The 18916-nt window shown below is 39.7% G+C and overlaps 1 protein-coding gene across 1 annotated transcript in view; it reads left to right on the top strand.

Moving 5' to 3' along the window:
- Nucleotides 1-17479, top strand: part of adam19a (ADAM metallopeptidase domain 19a) — a 166165-nt gene extending 148686 nt beyond the window's left edge. Inside the window, exons 18-23 of the mRNA XM_046381226.1 lie at nt 5287-5395; nt 5589-5730; nt 8762-8861; nt 10330-10581; nt 13287-13495; nt 16660-17479. Of these exons, the coding sequence (XP_046237182.1) occupies nt 5287-5395; nt 5589-5730; nt 8762-8861; nt 10330-10581; nt 13287-13495; nt 16660-16711 (864 nt within the window). The 3' untranslated portion in view covers nt 16712-17479. The remainder of the gene's footprint in view (nt 1-5286; nt 5396-5588; nt 5731-8761; nt 8862-10329; nt 10582-13286; nt 13496-16659) is intronic.
- The last annotated feature ends 1437 nt before the right edge of the window (nt 17480-18916 follow it).

Genomic DNA, 18916 nt, shown 5'->3' with positions numbered 1-18916 from the left:
TTAGTCTTCGTGCTTCCTCCTCAGTTTGTCAGTTTATCTGTGCGTGTCATTTCTTTTGGATTATTCTTTGCTGGACTCTCCTTGTTTATCTGTATTTCCTGTTTCCTTGTGTTCCCTTGATTGCCTTTGCTACCACCCCAATTAAGTTTATAAAAGTTTCCTTTTAGCTAATTATACCTTCCTGTGTTTCCCACGTGTCTGCTTTTGAGTTCTCCACCTTGAAGTGTGACGCTGCTTCTGCTGGCTACTCCCCCCTCTTCCACGTTATCAGCAATAAGGAATGGAGCTACACCATGCTGTCACTGAAACATAAATGTCAGTGGCAAAATTACCTTGCCAGCTTTGCGTAAAGTTTTGTGACATTCTTCCCCCGAGAATGACAAGTTTTCACCAGTGTATCATTCTCTATTGAGGCTGACTTAACCTTGGGTAGCAGTTCTGGATTCTGCCACATTTCTCTTTTTTCTCCATTTACTGCAGCTTTTATTAGTAATTAAATACTAAAAGTCAAACAGATATCACCTCACAGACATCATCAAGTTCATGACAGCTTATATACAATTTATACACAAAAGTACTGAGACACCATTACACCAAGAGGGACTTTAGTGATATCTCATTTTACATACACAGACAGCTTTACAGCTTTAACGGCTTCCACTCTTCTATGGAATTATATTCATGCCACAATTCTGAGCGCGCACAGGAAATTTTGAGCGCAAAAAATTAAAATCGAGCACACAAAACTTATGGTTGAGCACACAAAAATCGATTCTGTGCTCAAAAAATATCTTCCTCTGTGCTCAGGCAGATTTCTGCATGCTCACAATACGACTTTCCCTCAGTCTGCCTCAGCCGTGCTCGCTCAACTTCACTTGTGCTCTCGCTCAAGTTTGCACGTTATAAATGTGCCACAAAGGTCAACCAATCACATCGCAGCATCCACATGGGATGTTTTACCATAGAGTTTTATTAGACCGCAAGGTGAACCATGAAAAGTCTGGGGGCTACACAATCTTTAGGACATTAAAAATAACGAGTCTTGTTAAGCTAACAGCAAAAAGGACGCAGCTATGTATACAGCACTGTTTAGAATCCTCCTTACCTTGCGGTCTTAGTAAAACTCTATGGGGCTCGAATGGGCACGTGATCTCGCAATGCATTGTGTGTCACGGTCGACATTTTTGCAGGCAAAGGTTTTTGTTTACATCACTTCGCGTTAGATACGGTACAGGGAGGGAGAGAGAGGATGGAAAAATGGATCGTACCGAGACAAGCTGGACCCTGTTCCAAAGGCTCAGTGCTCAAAATTTCCTGTGCGCGCTCAGAATTGTGGCATGAATATAATTCCATACTCCTCTGGGAAGGCTTTCAACAAGATTCTGGAGTGTTTTTGTGGGAAGTTTTGCCCATTCATGCAGTAGAGCATTTGTCAGGTCGGGCACTGATGTTGGACCAAAAGGCCTGGCTCGCAATCTCTGTTCCAGTTCATCCCAAAGGTGTTGGATGGGGTTGAGGTCAGGACTCTGTGTGGGTCAGTCAAGTTCTTCCTCACCAAACTCATCCAACCATGTCTTTATGGAGCTGTGGTTTGCTGGAATAGAAAAGGGCCTTCAACAAACTGTTGCCACAAAGTTGGATGCATAGCATTGTTCAAAATGTCTTGGTATGCTGAAGCATTAAGATTTCCCTTCACTGGATGTCAGGGGCCAAGCCCAAAAAGCAGCCCTATGCCAGTACTTTTGTGTATATGGTGTAGATATTAATTCTAAAATAGTTGTATAACTGAATTCGATACTGACACATTACAGTAAACTGAGTCACTAGTTTAATAGCCACATTTATATTATTTTCTCATTTTGATATTAGAAGCTACAGAGAAAAGCCAAGCCACATTATCGCAGAGAACACTGTTTTTTTTAAATATATTTTCTGTATATGGTCTCACTGGGCTCAGGCAAGAACACAGCATTGTAATGTGATATGGCAGTTGCCATTAATCATCCACCAGCATGGCTTTTTGATAGCTGAGGGGTTTCAGCCCGAAGCTGCTGACATGCTTCTGTCTGCAGTGTAATATTTGTAAAGTCAGAGGAAAATTAAACCTGTGGGTTTTTTTTCCTTTTAGAATGTAGCAATTGACAGTTTTCCCCTCAGTCCCCTGTCTTCTTTTTCCTGCCCTCAGTTTCTTCAGTGTGAATGCATGCAAGGCAGTTCAAGATACAAATGGATTATCTGTTTTATGCTGTTTCAGCCTTATTACAAAAAAATGTAAATTTACAACTTTATTAGTTTGGTGAGTAAAATTCAATGGTGTCAACATTGGAAAATACAAGTTATCATCTTGGAGGTCAGTGGAGTTCGCTCAGAAATCTTTAAGTAATTGTAAACTTTATTGTGAATAATTCCTATTATTTAAAGAAGGCTAAAGGTCCGAAAGAAGAGTGGTAAAGGGGTCCTCAGCTATCTGAACTGACAGGCTTCTATGTTAAACCCCATTATCAGACAATCTCAAATCCTACAAGTTCCTGTATGGCCGTCAAATATATGCTGGCTTCCTTGACACTCAGTTATTAATACTTGCGAGAAGAAATCCTCAACTAAGATCAGCTATTGGCGTTTGTAGCAAATTGCTACAGCCAAAGAGTAAATATCAGCAACATTTTGCGCAACAACACATTTGTCCATGCTTGTGGGAGGAGAAGGAGACATGAGCAGGAAAGCTTTGGGGTTTTGCCTCAGGCTGCTGTCACAAAATTTAATATGACTGAAATAGGACCCATTGTTTCAAAATTCCCAAAGATACTAAAAATAATTATGAGTAGTGCCTGGTTCTGCTCTCACTGTAAAAAGCACACAAGTCATGTATGTTGGAAAGCTTGACTAGTGATGCTAGCATGTTCCTGGCTGACTTGCTTGTTAGCAGTTAGCACAAGAGTAGTTCACCAGTAGCCACCACACCACCAAGCCTCTATCACCTCCTGTGGTCCAACGGCATGCGGATGAAGTTTGCCGTTCCACTTACTATTAGGACTAGGTCTTAGAGCCAAGACAGCTGAAACTGTCTTGGGTCTAAGTGTTGAATCTCTTACTAAAGGACAGTTTCATGCATACAGCGTATGAGTCTAACCTAGTTGGCATGACCTAGTTTGTGTTTTGAACTGCTCTTTAACTTATATCGTTAGAACCCAGCGCCAGCTGAAATTCAACGCCTTAAGTCTAAAAGTCTCTGTTTACCAAATCTACTGTATAGGGAATGGGCTTACCATTGTCATTTGATTAGGATTTGAAATATTATGAGCAGTCATATCCTCTCCTCCTTTAATCCCCTTCTCCTCACTTTGTTTGTCCTGTTTTTGTTCACTCTGTCAGTGCAACAGTAGATGGATAATGAAAGCAGCTCTGAGTCAGGTTTATTCTAAACAGAACATTTTGCCTTTCTCCCAGTTTATGTGTGGATGTATTTTTTAATTCAGAATTATGATTTGATTCATATTGATCCTCGGGCTTTTGGAGAGCACTGGATGTTCATGAAAACAAACAGGAATAATGAGCAGGAGAATTAGTATTTGCTTCACAGAGCACCACTGGTTAATAAACTTACACAAGAGATTTTCATTAAAGACGCTTAAAATATATTAGAAGAGATGTAGGAGGCTGAAGTATATGCCACATATCAATGATGTTTAAATCCAGGACATGGCTTTTCATTTTTATGGCTTTAGCTTATTTTTATATGATGCAGAAATGCCTTGCAAATGTGCTCTTCAAAAACACTGTAATACAATTTCACAAAGAAACCACTCTGGGCCTCCAACATCCAAAGTAAAAGAGCAATAAGAATCAGCAAACAACTGTGCGCCCTTCATGCCGACCGAGTGCTAATGGGGTAAATAGGAACGTTAATCACTGATAGGATAATTACATCTCGATGTAATTGGAACATGGCAGTATTTTCTCCTTCATTTAGGGGTGGTGAATTGCACAAGATGTCTGGAGATATTAATCAAGCAAATGTCTAGATTAAAGTTTCTTTTCACAAGTTTTAGACAAGTTCATTAAAAACTCTTAAATATAATTTATTACCAAATGTAGTGAAGTCCAGGGAGTTTACTCCAGTTTAGGGCACATTTTGACATTTCACAAAGGTAGCAGATTACTGGTCATTAATCAGAGGTCTATTCTGATGAAATGGTTAGCAGATGCTGTTGTTGTTAGGGTCTGTATGTTAATTATTGCTGCAGGGTGTTGGGTTAAAGAAAAGGCAAAGTCCTCACCAGAGTTAAAGAGTTAAAGTTCATGAGCTTAGAGTTGATAAACCAGATGGCATTATAGCAAGGAAAATGATGATCTTCAAGAAATTAAAAATTGCTTTTTAAGCAGAGGAAGACATCTGCTTAAAATCATTATTGCAAAATTTATAGTGAATTTTGAGTATTACTTCATTGTTCATTTTTGTTTATGTTTTATTAAGACCAGGTCTTAGAACTAAGCTGTAGGTGTAAGCCTAAACCACCTGTTCCATCGATTCTCTGCAATGTGTTTATGTGTGTCAGTGTGTGTGTACCTTTACACACATCACACAGACTACACATTACAGCTTCGTTATATTTTGCCTTGAGCTGCTGAAACCAGTCAATACTCCTGTGTTGCAATACTGTGTGCCCCAGGTTTGGTTTGTTTCCGTTAGTTTGTCCTAACTTGATTAAATGCACATTTATCGTGAAGCACGCATCATTTACACACTATATTAACTTAAATGATAAAGAAATAACCTATATGTAGAATAAAGTCGGTGTAAATGTATGAGATGTTTTTATTTCAGTCATTTCATTTGTGGTTATATTGTGCTGTAGTGGTGCACAAAACAAAACAAACTTGCAGTTCAAATATCATTTCCAGCACTTATTTAGAGCACTTAAACATTTAACAAGAAAATAATATAATAAAGTAATAAATAAAATTGTTCATATAAAAGTATAACATTCCATCTGGAAGAACAATGGACACACTTGAAGCAAATGTGATATGCCATTGCTTATTATATCAATGTTTTGCAGTCTGTTCCATTTTTAAGGTGAATTTCTAAAGGTAGAGGAAGGAAAATCCCATTAAAACAGCTACAGTGCCAGTCTGAAGTTGACAAGAAATTAGTGCTTCTAATTTGGCGGATACACCTCTGGGTACACACATGCAAGATTATACAGAAACGGAACAGCAGGTAACATTAACAAATGCCTTTGTATGTGTGTGTGTGTGTGTGTGTGTGTGTGTGTGTGTATACAGGTGTGTAACAGTAATGGGAACTGCCACTGTAATGGTGGCTGGGCACCACCCTTCTGTGAGAAGCAAGGACTTGGCGGCAGTGTGGACAGTGGACCTGTCCAGTATGACAGTGAGTTCACACACACACACACACACACACACACACATTTTTATCTCTTAGATAAATTGGATAAATGTGTATGACATTTGAGGTTTTCCCTGCAATATGGGACATAGATATGACTCACTTCAGGGACACTAGTGTACAAGTAAACACATAAACACACTCCTCTGTGTGCATGTGATTGTGTGCGTGTCCACAGGTCAGGTGGGACTGGTGATGGGCCTGCTGTTTGCCTTCCTGGTCGTCCTGCCTGCAGTGCTGCTGCTGTTCTACTGCTACAAGATCAAGACTTCATATTACCATAAGTGGCTTTCCCAAAGAGAGAAGAACAAGAGCAACAAGTACTGTGTCCTCTCTGTCTGTCTGTCTGTATATGTGTACAATGATCAGACATGACATTAAAGCCACTGACAGATGAAGTGAATCACATTAATCATCTGTTCAGAATGCAACGATGTGTGGGGAAACCTTGGATTCATGTGGATGTTCTTTGACACACATCCAATCATGTGGATGTTCTTTGACACACATCCACCTGTTTTTAAAATGTGACATTCTACATTCTCCAGCTGGGGGGAGGCTGGGTTGTATTTGGTCTGCAATATTTAGGTGGGCGGTGTGTGTCAAAGAACATCCACATGATTGCCAGAAGACAAGGTTTCCCCACACGACATTGCTTTGTAAACAGATGATTAATGTGATTCACTTCACCTGTCAGTGGTGTTAATGTTGAGGCTGATCGGTGTATGTCTGTTAGAAGTTAGTTAGTCTTCCCTTATCAGGAAAAATATGATAAAGGAGAAGATTTTTTAGACATTTTTAATGCAGAAATGTTACATATATTTTCAAGGAAGAAAAGGGCTATATAAGTCAGTCCATTTACCATTTAACATTCCCATGATCAGACATTAAGTAAAGGGAAACCACGGAAAGCAGGTGAAAATATTGGTGTATTTCGATGCTTGATTATCCTCACACACTCTATCTTGGAGCTTGTTGGTTTCTTGAAAAATAGTATATTACACTATATATACATATATATATATATATATATATCACACTGTCTGCATAAGGAGGGAGGGAAGCAGAAAGTGAAAGAAAAAGAAAATTAATTATGTATGCAAAGAAGAAAATATTTCAGGAAAAGGAAGGAGAAAGGGGAGGGCGTGGTGGTGCAGTGGTTAGCACTGTTGCCTCATAGCAAGAGGGCTCTGGGTTCGAATCCTGGTCTGGGCCCTTCTCTGTGGAGTTTACATGTTCTCCCTGTGCCTGTGTGGGTTTTCTCTGGGTAAAGTGTGATAGGAGAATGGATTCAAAAAAGGTCATGGAGGAAATAACTGAGACAGGGGAACAATGAAGGCAAAGAGAAAAGGAAATACTGAATTACAGGAAAGAAAGTGCATTTTGCCCTGCCAGTGCTTCAAGCAGATCGATGCATACACCCGAACTTTCTGTATCTACATCAGCATAAATTCCAGCATTTTGTGCTGCAGCTCAGTGGTTCATCAGAACCAAACAAAATCCATGTCCTCATAAACCCCAGAGCTTCCTTTATGAGTGCTGCCATATACCTCACCCAGAGAGACAGCCTCGTCATAACACTGGCTGAGTTAGGGCCTCTGAAAATAAGTAAAAAAAAAGTCTTCAGCAGTGATTTAGGGAACAAAAATGCGTCTGGAAAGGGTCCAGCGTTGCAGCAGCCTTTTAACCACCCCGACCTTCCAAATGAAGACTAAGAAAAAGGCTAAATACTGGTCATATTGGGCCTGAGCATGATTTTAAGGTAACTGCAGGGCGACAGAGGGGTGAAGTCTGAATGAATGGCTTAACAATATGGAAAATTGAGACACCAGGATGATTAAAAAGACTCATAACGGCACCTGCTGCAGTGAAAACCCTCTGCTTTTTGGTTTTGTTCCATAGCCAATAGTTTGGTTTTTTGGGTTCATTTACAGTTCAACAGTGGGATATGGTGGCTTGAGCTGATTAAAGGCATTTCTATTGAAAGACTGTATACATATAGAAATACAGTATACTGGGAAAGCGGTTTAATCAGCTAAGAGCCTGCAGTAATTACATACACTGACTTACCAGTTTAGTACACCCCTATGATCTGATTCAATCCAATGTAACGGCTTTGCAGTATATCTCTCCTTCATAAGCGTTCAGTTGATTTTCAGAGACTGTGGTTTGCTGTTTTGTACTGCAGATGTATGGCAGAAGGAACATACACTTAGCTACTAATTTCTTTCTTTATCGCCATACAGAAGGAAGAGTGAATCTACTCAGCATGGATGACAGGCTAATTAATTAAACTAAGCTTGCTAACATTACAGCTCAGCCAAGGACACCATTAATGTTTACATGCTGCCCTGTCACAAGCACAAGCTTCTCATCCATGAGTAGATGCACATTTACTTGTGCATAGAGATAAAGAAAGAAAATAGTTGCTGTGTGTATGTTGCAGTGATATGGTGTTGTTTGGTAGAATGTTCCAACATGGAACTGCCCACAACAACATGGATTTTGGAAAGAGACATTGCCGTCGAGTTTTTCAGAAGTATTTTTTGGCTCTTTGGGCACTACAAGCGCAGTGCCATATAGCACCATATTCAAGAGAAGGCACACTCACACAAAACAGTCTAGATGGGTAAGTAGTACTAAAGATAAGAGGAAAATGTGTATTTTCAATTTGGGATGAACTGTCCAAATAAAGCAACACTAATCAATATTTTATATATATAAAAAAGATGTTTTCAGAGTGAAGAACCCACAGGGAATCATCATCAACTCCGCAGTTCTCCTAAGCTCTATACAGAGCCTCTTTTAGCTCATTGTTTTGTTGTTTTGTAAACTGTTTTTACTTCAAAAGCTCTAAAATCTCGTTGTACACTTACTGCTCAGCCTCAAACAGCAGACAAACACAGCTAGCAACTAGCTGGCGAACGTAGTATAGCATTTAGCCATCTGAGTGCCACGTTTCTTTTAGTCAGGTATTTATCGAGATCGAAAACACAGCAAAAGTGATTATCAGCCTTCAGACGGACACAAATATGACTCCAAATGAATAGTAATCTTGCTGTATGTCTCCTGCTTGTATAAATAGGAAACTAGCTGTCAATAAATCAGCTGTATCAACTTTATAACGTATTAGCATGTCAGTGTTGTATTCTCAACTTTATCCATCATGCCCTCATTTCCTCTCCCATTGTGCTGGATGAGAAACTTAAGGTTGACTTTCCCTTTGTCTCTTTTCCCACCTGGGGCTCTAAAATCAATGCTTGTCTGAGAAGAGTGATAAAGCAGGACAGCTTTCATGCATCAGATTCTGGTTTATTTTTTTCTTTTGCCTGTCCTCGTTTCTCTGCTCAGGATGGAGGCATCGGTGGAGAAAGGGAAAAACGGCCACTTGAATCCTGCCTTTCACCTGAAGGTGGTCGGGCCAATCAACAAAGCTAGTGGACACAAGGGGGTGAGTGCAGTGTGTGGTAAAGAAAGAAAAAAATGTGATGGAGGTAGGAGGGGGAATGGTGACTGTTTCTCTTGTTGTGTTTTAGTGAATAATGGACCATCCATGAGGTTGACCTTCAAATTAAATGGCCTCATTTTACAGCAGCTTGTTATAATATGTGACCACTTTAAGTCTGCCTCCTTCCACATCCATAACACTTCTCTCCACAGGTTCACTGTTCCCTAACAGTCACTTCATCATGTTATTATTTCTTTGTATTTACGGAAGTTGTTGGATGATAAATTGACTTAGCAGCTCAAGGTTAGGATATGTTTGCCATTGGATTGGACAAATGATTCAAGGGAAAATGAAATGGTATTCATGAATTTTAATAATAAAAAACATTATACGTATAAGCAGCTTTTATATCCAATGCACATAAAGAGTATTTACATTAAGAGTGATAGCTTGGATTGATGATTGATGATAAACACTCAAATAAAAAACATTTGTGAGTAGTATGGAGATATCACTATTAAGCTCTTTGATTTCTTTTTGTCACATCAGAATGTATATTCATCTCATATTTTGGCCAGATCTTAGGCAATGATAATTTATTTGAAAATAATTCTACCAGGAAGTAACACAGATAGAGTTAAAATACTATTAGAAGCAAGATAAAAGGCTGTTATGAGAAAGTGGAGAAAAGTCATTTCCTTGACACAAGGTCGTTTAAGAAAACTTCTTAAAGTTTGCTTCAAATCTTAAGTATTACTTCAACAGTAAATATTCATTGTTATATAAGCAACAGTAAAGTTAAAAAAAAACTTTAGGTATGATTTATGAAGAGCTTGGTTTATTAACAACAAACCACTGAGCTTCATTAGGACTATGATCAAATTTGATTGACAGTGACCAAACAACCAACTTTGGAACTGAGTCTTTTATAAAGAAACAGTCTTAGTGACAAAATGGGTGGTAGATCAGGGTTGATGGTTCTACCTTAAGTCCTCATTTGATGTGTATTATCAAGATAATCTGGTAAATAGTGTGCAGCATTTCTCTATTTGCTCTTTTCTATTTGCTAACTGTAGTTTCTGCTTTGTTATGTCATTACTGCTTTGAAACTTTTGCTCTCCAATAAATCGATATCAAAGGTTTAGTTTCTGAGGGAGTAAAGGGCAATGAGGTCACCAGGGTCATTAGCTATGTAGTTATATTGCGTGTCATCTGAATTGCAGTACTGCACAAATTGATAAGGACCTATTTACCAATCTATCAATTAGAATGTTGTTATCAGTGAGTATTAGAAGCTGTCCTGAGATCTAATTTATAAATTCTAAATAATTTTAAATGAAAATTTTAAACTTGTAGAATAGCTCACCCAGGATTTTACCAGGAACAGCATATTGGACCTTGGTTTTATGTCATAAAACTAATTAAACTAATTTTCTTTAAGTTTGTGTTGTTGTCTTTGATCTGATCCTAGCTTCCTCACACCAGCAAAGAAGTCCTGCCTCTTAGACCAGGCCCTGTGCCCAATGGCACCCAGCCAGTCAACATTGTGCGACCTCTGAGACCAGCACCTACTCGCCAGAGTGCACCGCAGGACCTCAAGGTGGTTCGCCCACCTCTACCAACTGGCAAGCCCCCAGCAGCCCCACCGAAATCTCCGAAAACTCCACAGAGACTCAGCCCACCCAAGAAACCTCTGCCTCTCAACCCTACACGATCTCCACTGGTAAGGGCCTTTTTGATCCTCTTCTGAACTGTCACTGAATATTACTTAATTTTGAAACTACAACCTAAAAGTCATCACCTAATGTAAAGGCCAAAACGGACTTGATGAATATGGATCAATATCCAGGCGAGACTGCTGCAAAGAGACTTCAGGAAAGCAGAAACCAGTTTTTACCTCTTCTGACATTAATCAAAGGACAGCTGTCTTGGTAAGAAGTGTGGCACTAGTGGTGCTACTGTGTACTGTACATCCCGATGTATCCCCAGTAGGGCATTAATATGAGCTATCAGACTATCAGATAGTTGATGTTTTTCCCCATTCAGGATAGCAAATGCATTTTCAACCTGGATTTCTCACACGAAAGTCAAATTTCAGAAATCTTCAATCCGGTGTAACAGCTTTGGATCTCTTAAAATATAAGGACACATATGGGATTCAAATGACAGGAGTTCAAGCAACTTTGTTGAAAAAGATGCATAAAGGAGTTTAAGTTGGGGCACCTGGACTTCAGTTTAAAGCGAAGACATTTCACCTCTCATCCAAAAGGCTTCTTCAGTTCTGATTAACTGGTCAGGAGTCCCAGGTACTAAACCTACACGGTAGACCTGCCCAGTCATCATGTGACTGCAAGAGGGCATGGGTCATTGTCCCTTCCCTGCCCTAATGTGTCCAATTGTGACTGACTCACCTGACACCCCACAGCCATAGAGTGGCTCATCAAAGGGATCGTTCACCCACCCTTTCATCATGTGACTTGTAAGGGTCTCTTGTAAGGATCAGAATCAGAATCAGAATCAGAATTGACTTTATTGCCATTGTAAGTGAAGAGGTTTCACATTACTAGGAATTTGTCTTGGTGATTGGTGCATACATAAAAACGTAATGAACATATAATAGTAGAATAAAATAAAATAAAATAAAATAGAATAAGGTAAAACAAAATAAAATAAGTAAAGTAAATATGGTTCTGGAGGGCTCTTCTACACAAGATGACTGGGATGACTGAGAATCTACGCAGACATTTTGCTGAAAAACAGTTGCTATTTGATATTTAATTCACCCACATATTATTAGGCATTAACATCTCTGAGCCGTGGAGGTAATGTTAGTATCACCCCACCCAAAGAGATAAGTCCAGTCTGAATGGAGCTTTAATGCTGCACAGATAAATTGGGCTTTGCAACTGCATGGCCTCTAGGTCACCCCAGATTTACCTCAGAACAACATTTGTTGGACAGTTGAAGTGAACACTGTGGTCCCAGAGCTGTCATCTTGTTCCAGTGAAAGTAATTAGCAAGAACAATATCAGGTCCTTCTCTACAGTGATTTCTTGTTGAGGGGTGTGTAAAAACAAATCTTTTTTACCTAACATCTTAAGAGTTCGCAGGTCATATTGGGTTTGGTCTCTTGATATGTACCCTGTATGGAGATAGAAGAGGGGTCAGCCTAACAAGGAATTTAATTAGATACTGGTGCCTTCCACAATGACAGAACAGTAGCAATTATTCACAAAGCTTCGTTCATTTGATGTGCATCATTCATCAGTCATCTATACTTGTATACAAATTAACTAAACTTCTCAGAGGTACAAACGTAAGGCAGAGATACTGTGTGAGGTGAAAGGGACAGATGTATGTAGGTTTTCTGAAAACGACAGCAAGTTAGCTGATTTGGACTTCAAACCAACACGGTTGGTGCAGCAGCGGTAGCAGCAGTGGCTGCGGTGGCTGTGGAGGTGATTCTTAGCGCCTGACTGTTGCAATTTGTATCAAATGTCGCTCTCTCCCAGATTCAACAAATCTGAACACAGACATGATACACACATTTTTATAAATCATATAAATACATATATCATATAATTTCAGACCTTTTTTTGTTGTCACAGTAGTTTAATGATGTGTGTACACCTGTGGGTACACTGCAAGCTGGACCTGCTAATTGCTAATTCAGGAGAGTTGTAGTCTAGAAAACTCCTGCTGTCAAAGTTTCACATTGTTCTTGACTGCAGCTAAATGCATAATATGTAAATGTAATTCAGTGCTATTTTCAAATTCATAGACCTGATGAGGCAACTGCAGGATTGCAGAGATTTCTCCTGAACCCTGAAGAAATAACGAATAAAACTACAGTATTTTTCTTATCTGATTGCATTCGTATTGATTTATCCTCTAAAACTGCTCTCATCAGTGCAGCTCTGTGAAGTGTAAAATGCCTTTAAATTATATCAAGTTTGAACGTCATATTGCTTTTTCTTGTTTGTATTAAATATCCAATATTTCATGTGAGTTTACTTTGTGATGTGATCTCAGAGCTGTGCTGTAGTGGTCATTTTATTCTGCTATCTACATGAAGTGGGACAGAAGTTCCTCTTATCAGCTAGCTGAACAGATTCCAGAGACAACCTGGATCCAGTCCAGTTCAGTAACTGGAATGGAGTTCTTACTCATGCAGTGCCCATGTGTCAGGGATTTAGTGTGGTGTTCCATATTGGTGATGATTCCACGCACATAAGAGTCTTTTGTCCCTTTTTGCTTTTTGAACCTCTGCATTTTCTTTTTCTCTTTCTTCCGTGTATTGTGTAGCCGTTTGCAAAATAAGTGCAACTATGACACCTAATCTGGTTGCCTTGTCTTGGTGTCCAGTTCCATCTGAATTCTGAGTTATCCAAAAGTCAATAATCGATATTTCTCTTTGTTCTCTTTTAGTTAGTTTCTGAGCTGCAGCCCAGACCATCCCCCTTCCCTCCTCAGAGGCCTCTCCCCCTCAGCCCAGCCAGAGGAGCGTCCCCCATGGTGAGTCCAGTCCGGACCCAGGTCTCCAAACCTTCCCAAGGTCTGCTGGTCATGATGCCCCCGGCAGTGGGACCCAAACCTATAGGCAAAGTTTCAGCCATCCCCCCTCTCAGAGCTCTCAGGTGGGCAAAGACACAGCACAAACACAAGACCATACTGCTCATGTAGATTCTCTTCTTCCTCTCTTCTGTCTTTGTAATAAGACAAGAGGTTTTCTTTCACCAGTATCACAGCATGACCCGATAAGGTTGAAGGGCAGTCACATCGTTTCATTGTTATGTGAGACAGTAACAATAACTTAAAAGCTCACTGCTGCAGTTGACACCACTTAGTGTGCTGCCATCTAAGATCACTGTAATAAATCTCAGAGAGAGATACTGTATGTAAAGTTGTTACTTTACATACAGTATGCAGAATAATAAGAATTTAGTCTCAGTTTAGCGTCATGCAGTGCTGGACATTATAAAATAGGCAGCTAAAGTATGTCTCTTATAATTGGGTAACACTGGAGAAGCCAACAAAAGTAGTTAGATTTTGAAAATTTCCAGCCTAAAAACATCAGTCTGAACTTCAAACTAAATTTGATGAAATTCAGAAAAATTCTGTCATCACTCCAGACTCAAAATGAAAAAATGTATGATGAACCCCCCACGCCCAACACAGCAGGGTGTGATCAGCTAAGTTCTGTTGTACCAGTGACCACACTTAGCCAAGTGCCACAGGTCACCACTGCTGCACAGGCTGTGGACAAAGCATGTTGTCACCAGTAGCCGAATAATTAGATTCTAGGCCCTGTTGCATAGGATAGATTGATTGAACAGTGGTGCAGTGTTTAGCACTGTTGCCTCACAGCAAGAAGGTTCTGGGTTCAGTCCTGCTTCTGTGTGGAGTTTGCATGTTCCCTGTGGGTGATCTGGCTTCTGATGAGGTTAGGTTGATTGGAGACTCCAAATTGCCTGTAGGCGTGAATGTGAGTGTGAATATGTCAGCCCTGTGATTAACTGGCAACCTTTCCAGAGTGTAACCCTGTAAATGCATCACTCAGCACTGAATGTCTCTTTTCTCCATTCTATCTAAAAGATACATAATAAGAAAATCTTTGTTCATAAAGTAACTACTATGTGTAGTTTTTTCCATATCCTACATTTCCAACCCTGTTTGGAAGGCCTTTTATGGCCCACCTGCACATAGTTTGTTTGTGAGAAATACTGCCTCACAATATTTCCCTCTTTTCATTTCATGCTGCTTTCTGCTCAGGGTCGATGTGAGCACATAAACACCCCAAGTTTACAAACCATGTAATGCATTGTCTTAGGTCCTCATCAGAAATCAGTTTTCATTTTTTATATGTGACAGAACCCACAGTCTAAAGGCTTCTACAGATGCACAGTTTTCATTTTTTATATGTGACAGGCCCGCAGTCTAAAGGCTGATGCACAGTCATGCTTTTAGTTCCACGCAGTTTATCTGTAAATGTAATAAAAGCCAGACATGGAAACCTCAAGGTGATTGTTCTTCAGGTTTATGGTTGCTCTGCTCCTCAAATGTAGCAGATGGATCAAAATGTTTCTACATCTGGTTCTCTCTGTGACAGTACCATAATATGGTCCCAGAGGAGGTTTCACGCTTAACACCAGCTGCCGATGAAACTCTGTGAGTTCAAAGGCTTGATGAGAGGGAAGAGTAGGAGCAGCCTGTATCCCTCACAAAATGTGTTATTGTTTTCAAAGAAGGAGTCAACAGGTTTGGAATCCTTGTCTTTGGAACACATGTGTTGATACCTGGTATTTGCTGAACATACCTGTGCCTGTGATAATTAATAGTTTTAGTCCAAGAAATTCCTGCATGACTTTATTCTCGTTATGGTGGAAACAACACTCTCATCACTTGTACACATTAGATACCTGATTTTCATACTTATCTGTATGTCCTTATTGTCTTAATCTGTTCCTTAATGTTTTCTGACTTTACTACGCCGTCTGTGGCCCTCAGCTCACCTGTTGGTTCCTCCTGAAGATAGACTTTCTTGAAAAAACAGGTAGCAAAAATATGGAAGTTCACTTCTGTCAGGAAAAAAAGAAATTTTTGAAGTTAGAAATGATAAATATAAAAATACTTGTGCTAAATCAAAATTATGAGCTTGTAAGACAAAGAGACACTAAAGAGGGGTTCATATTGACACAAGGGTTTAACAGGAGTTCCTTCCCGATGTCTTCCGTTTGGAATAGCTCAAGTGCTGTGTTTTGATAGCCTTGACATGAGAGATGTTGATCATTTTTTCATTCACTTTGTAAAACAGAGTGACTACTGGATAAGGAAGTACTAGTCCACCACGTCTTAGTAATAATAGACCACTGCCATGCAGACATTAGTTATTTGATTCAGTGCAATAGGGAGCGATTTTGGTGGAAGATGGTTCGCAGTGGAGATGGCTCCACCATCATCAGAGACTTGTAGGGGAAAACACAACCAGTCCAAGCTGACACCACAGTTTCTGTTGTCTTCAAGCAGAAGACACTCAAAGTATCTCAAAGTCAGAGATCCCCTGGGTAGGACAGGTCCTTCCGAGTTGGGTCATACAGAGGCTAGATCCTCAAAAGATGTGTTGTCCTGGAATTGGGGTAAAAGCCTACTTTGGAACACCCTAGCAAGTGCGCATCAATGACTAAAGCGTTGCATTTGCTTTCAGCTGGCATTTTTTACATTTACATTTTGAGTCAAAATTTAGAATTATGCAACTCCGTGTCATAATTTTGAGATGGTGAGTACGTTTTCAGATAAATCAAATATCTGGATGATATACTGCCGAAATAAATTTGGCCTTAAAACAGAATAATACTTGTGAGTCTAAATAGTGGAGTGGAGTACACGCCTTAGACTAAAGGTTAAGGCATGTACTCCACAACCACAATGTGACACATGGTTCAGTTCCTGCCAAGGATCCTCCCCTCTCTCTTCCCTTGTGTCCTGTCAACCCCCTCAAAAAGGTTTCGTCTACCACCATCATCAGGTTAAAGTTCTGGTTCCCATCTTTTCAAGTCCATCTCACTGCTATATTCACATGCCTATATGTACAGTAGATTCATATTATCGTATCTTCACCTGAACTGTATTTTTTGTTGAAATGTTAGCATTGCAGCATGTGAAACTACCTCACCTTGTTCACCACCTTAATTCTCTGGTGATATTCAGAGAATATCACCAGCCTTATTGTAACACATCAGCGACTCAGTACTCTGTATCAGTTTAAATTTAGAATCACTTCTCTTCTTCCCCATCCTTCCAGACCAGTCCCAGGTGCCAAACCAAACACAGCCTCGTCTCTGCCACGAAAATGACCTTCTCCTGCTCCCCTCCACCCTCCGAGGAAGCAGCAGCTGACAGCTTATTTGCACTAAAGAGACTTTAGCTGGTAAACCACAGAGCTGCCGCACATACTAGAGGAGGACAAACACAAAGTTAAAACCGGAGATACGAAAGAACAAACAGGACTCATGCCAGTTCAGACTTCAAAATGAAACCTTTCCAAGCTCTCCCCTCCATTTTGAACCCCTCCAACCTCCTCCTCCCAGCGCTTTAACATTAACCATAATGACGCGGTTTTGCACGGAGGCCTTGCAGACTGAGACAAGTGTTATCGCTGGGGGGCGGTTACATTTGCCAAATGAATTTTTTTTAAGATTTTTTTTTTTAATCTGTTAATGCTGTCTGTGTATAAAAATACATTTTGTAATAACCGTTGTTAAGTTTACAGTTTGTTTTATGTCATGTTTTATGATTTGTGTTCTGTGCCAAAGAGGTTTCTTCATACCTGGGGTGTGTCCCAAGTGCTTGAAAATGTTCTTATGCCACATTAAGTTTACCACAACTAATAATTTATTGTATTGTATGAGGAATGTCTAAAATACAAATCTGGAGGTACAGAGGCCTATCAATAGGAAGGAGAGCCAATCACACAGCAGCTTCTTTTCAACAGTGTTTACATGGTGGAGGATTTGACGGTTGCTTGGGGCTTGCAGGACACACCCCGGTCGCTCATGTTGATTTGAATGTCTTTTGCTGTTTGTGACTTTTGAATTGTTACATAAAATATTTTTACGAAACTATAAACTTCCTTTTATTCTCTTTTTTCATTCCAACTTGAACATATTAATGGAAATTTATATATGATGACACCCTGTGCATGTGCTTGAAAGCAATGAAAAGAATGCATATGAACAAGCTACTCCAAGTCAGGTAATGTTTTGACTTATCAGATTAAATCTGTCATGCAATCTTGAGGCTGAATCTTTCCAAAAGAACACAAATGAGTCATTTAGACATTACTAGTCATGAGGAGTATTACTCAGTCTGTGAAAACAGTTGTATAATGTTGTCTGTTGCCTTGAATAAGCCTTATCGAGTCTGAGAAAATAACCTTGCCTTAAATAATAATATCATAATATAACCTTAAATAACCTGTCGTGGTGATGTCATGAGAAGACTTTAAGAATGCAGATTTATAGCCCAGATAGCTGTTATAAGTTGTGAGTATGGAGTCTGCAGACTGGGACAAGTGTAGGCCACACTGTGGGCTAAATGTCAGACTTTCTCTGCTGCTTCCATTTTCAATATTCTGTCTGTCTTTTGGGAGAACTCCGACTTTGTGAAGTGTAATAATAAGCTGGAGTGAACCTTTGTGACAATCATTTTAAGAATTTGAGTGCAGAACAACTTGCCAAGGTTTTAAACCTTTTGCATGAACATAATAAAAATGATTCTCTGCACCGCACAATAAGTTCATTACAGCAGTTAAGTTTCCTGTGAAACATTACAGCGTAGTTATTGGACAAACCTCCTAACTCCTCATACTGACAGAATAACTTACACTGGGCCAAAAAGCAGTGTTTTGCTGCCCTCTGTGCTTGAAAGTTTCAAGTCTGTACAACCTCAAAAGACAGCCAGCATCACTGTTTAGAAATGTTCAGTGATGATACTGTGTACTGGAGCACACCTGTACATCACAAAAGCAAGGTGAGGAGATAAACCACAGGGAGGCTCAGTACAAGTTTTTGTAGTGCAGGTAAGTAGAAGGAGGTAAGGAGGTAAGCAGAATTATGAGCAAAACAAATTAAACCCACATTATTCTCAGTTGATTGGTACATGCAGGGGTGCTTAGCTACTTTACTCGTTCTTTTACAAGAGCGAACAGTTATTGTCCTCTACTGGCCAATGCAAACCACTTTTTAAGGTCCATTAACACAAGCTGCATCATGTCACCCAATCACAGTACCATGTTGTCATATAAGTGGAATTATTTTGGAAGTGTTCTATGTCATTTACGATCGGTGGAGAATGAGGCACCATATACACGAAGAATATCACACTGGTTAAGTCAAAGGGTTTCAATTCAATTAGCAGAAAGAGACACGTTTTTAGCATATAGATATGTTCTGAAAGTACTGATTTTGGTCATTTAACAAACAAAATATTACTCAAGGGGGAACTTTTCCAATTCTTGGAAGTACTGCTGCATATTTGAAACAAACTGTGTAAAGCATTTA

This window comes from Scatophagus argus, chromosome 23, assembly GCF_020382885.2.
Source record: "Scatophagus argus isolate fScaArg1 chromosome 23, fScaArg1.pri, whole genome shotgun sequence".
Lineage (NCBI taxonomy): Eukaryota > Metazoa > Chordata > Actinopteri > Scatophagidae > Scatophagus > Scatophagus argus.
The sequence above is the reverse complement of the archived record's forward strand: the minus strand, read 5'-3'. Positions and strand labels throughout refer to the sequence as shown.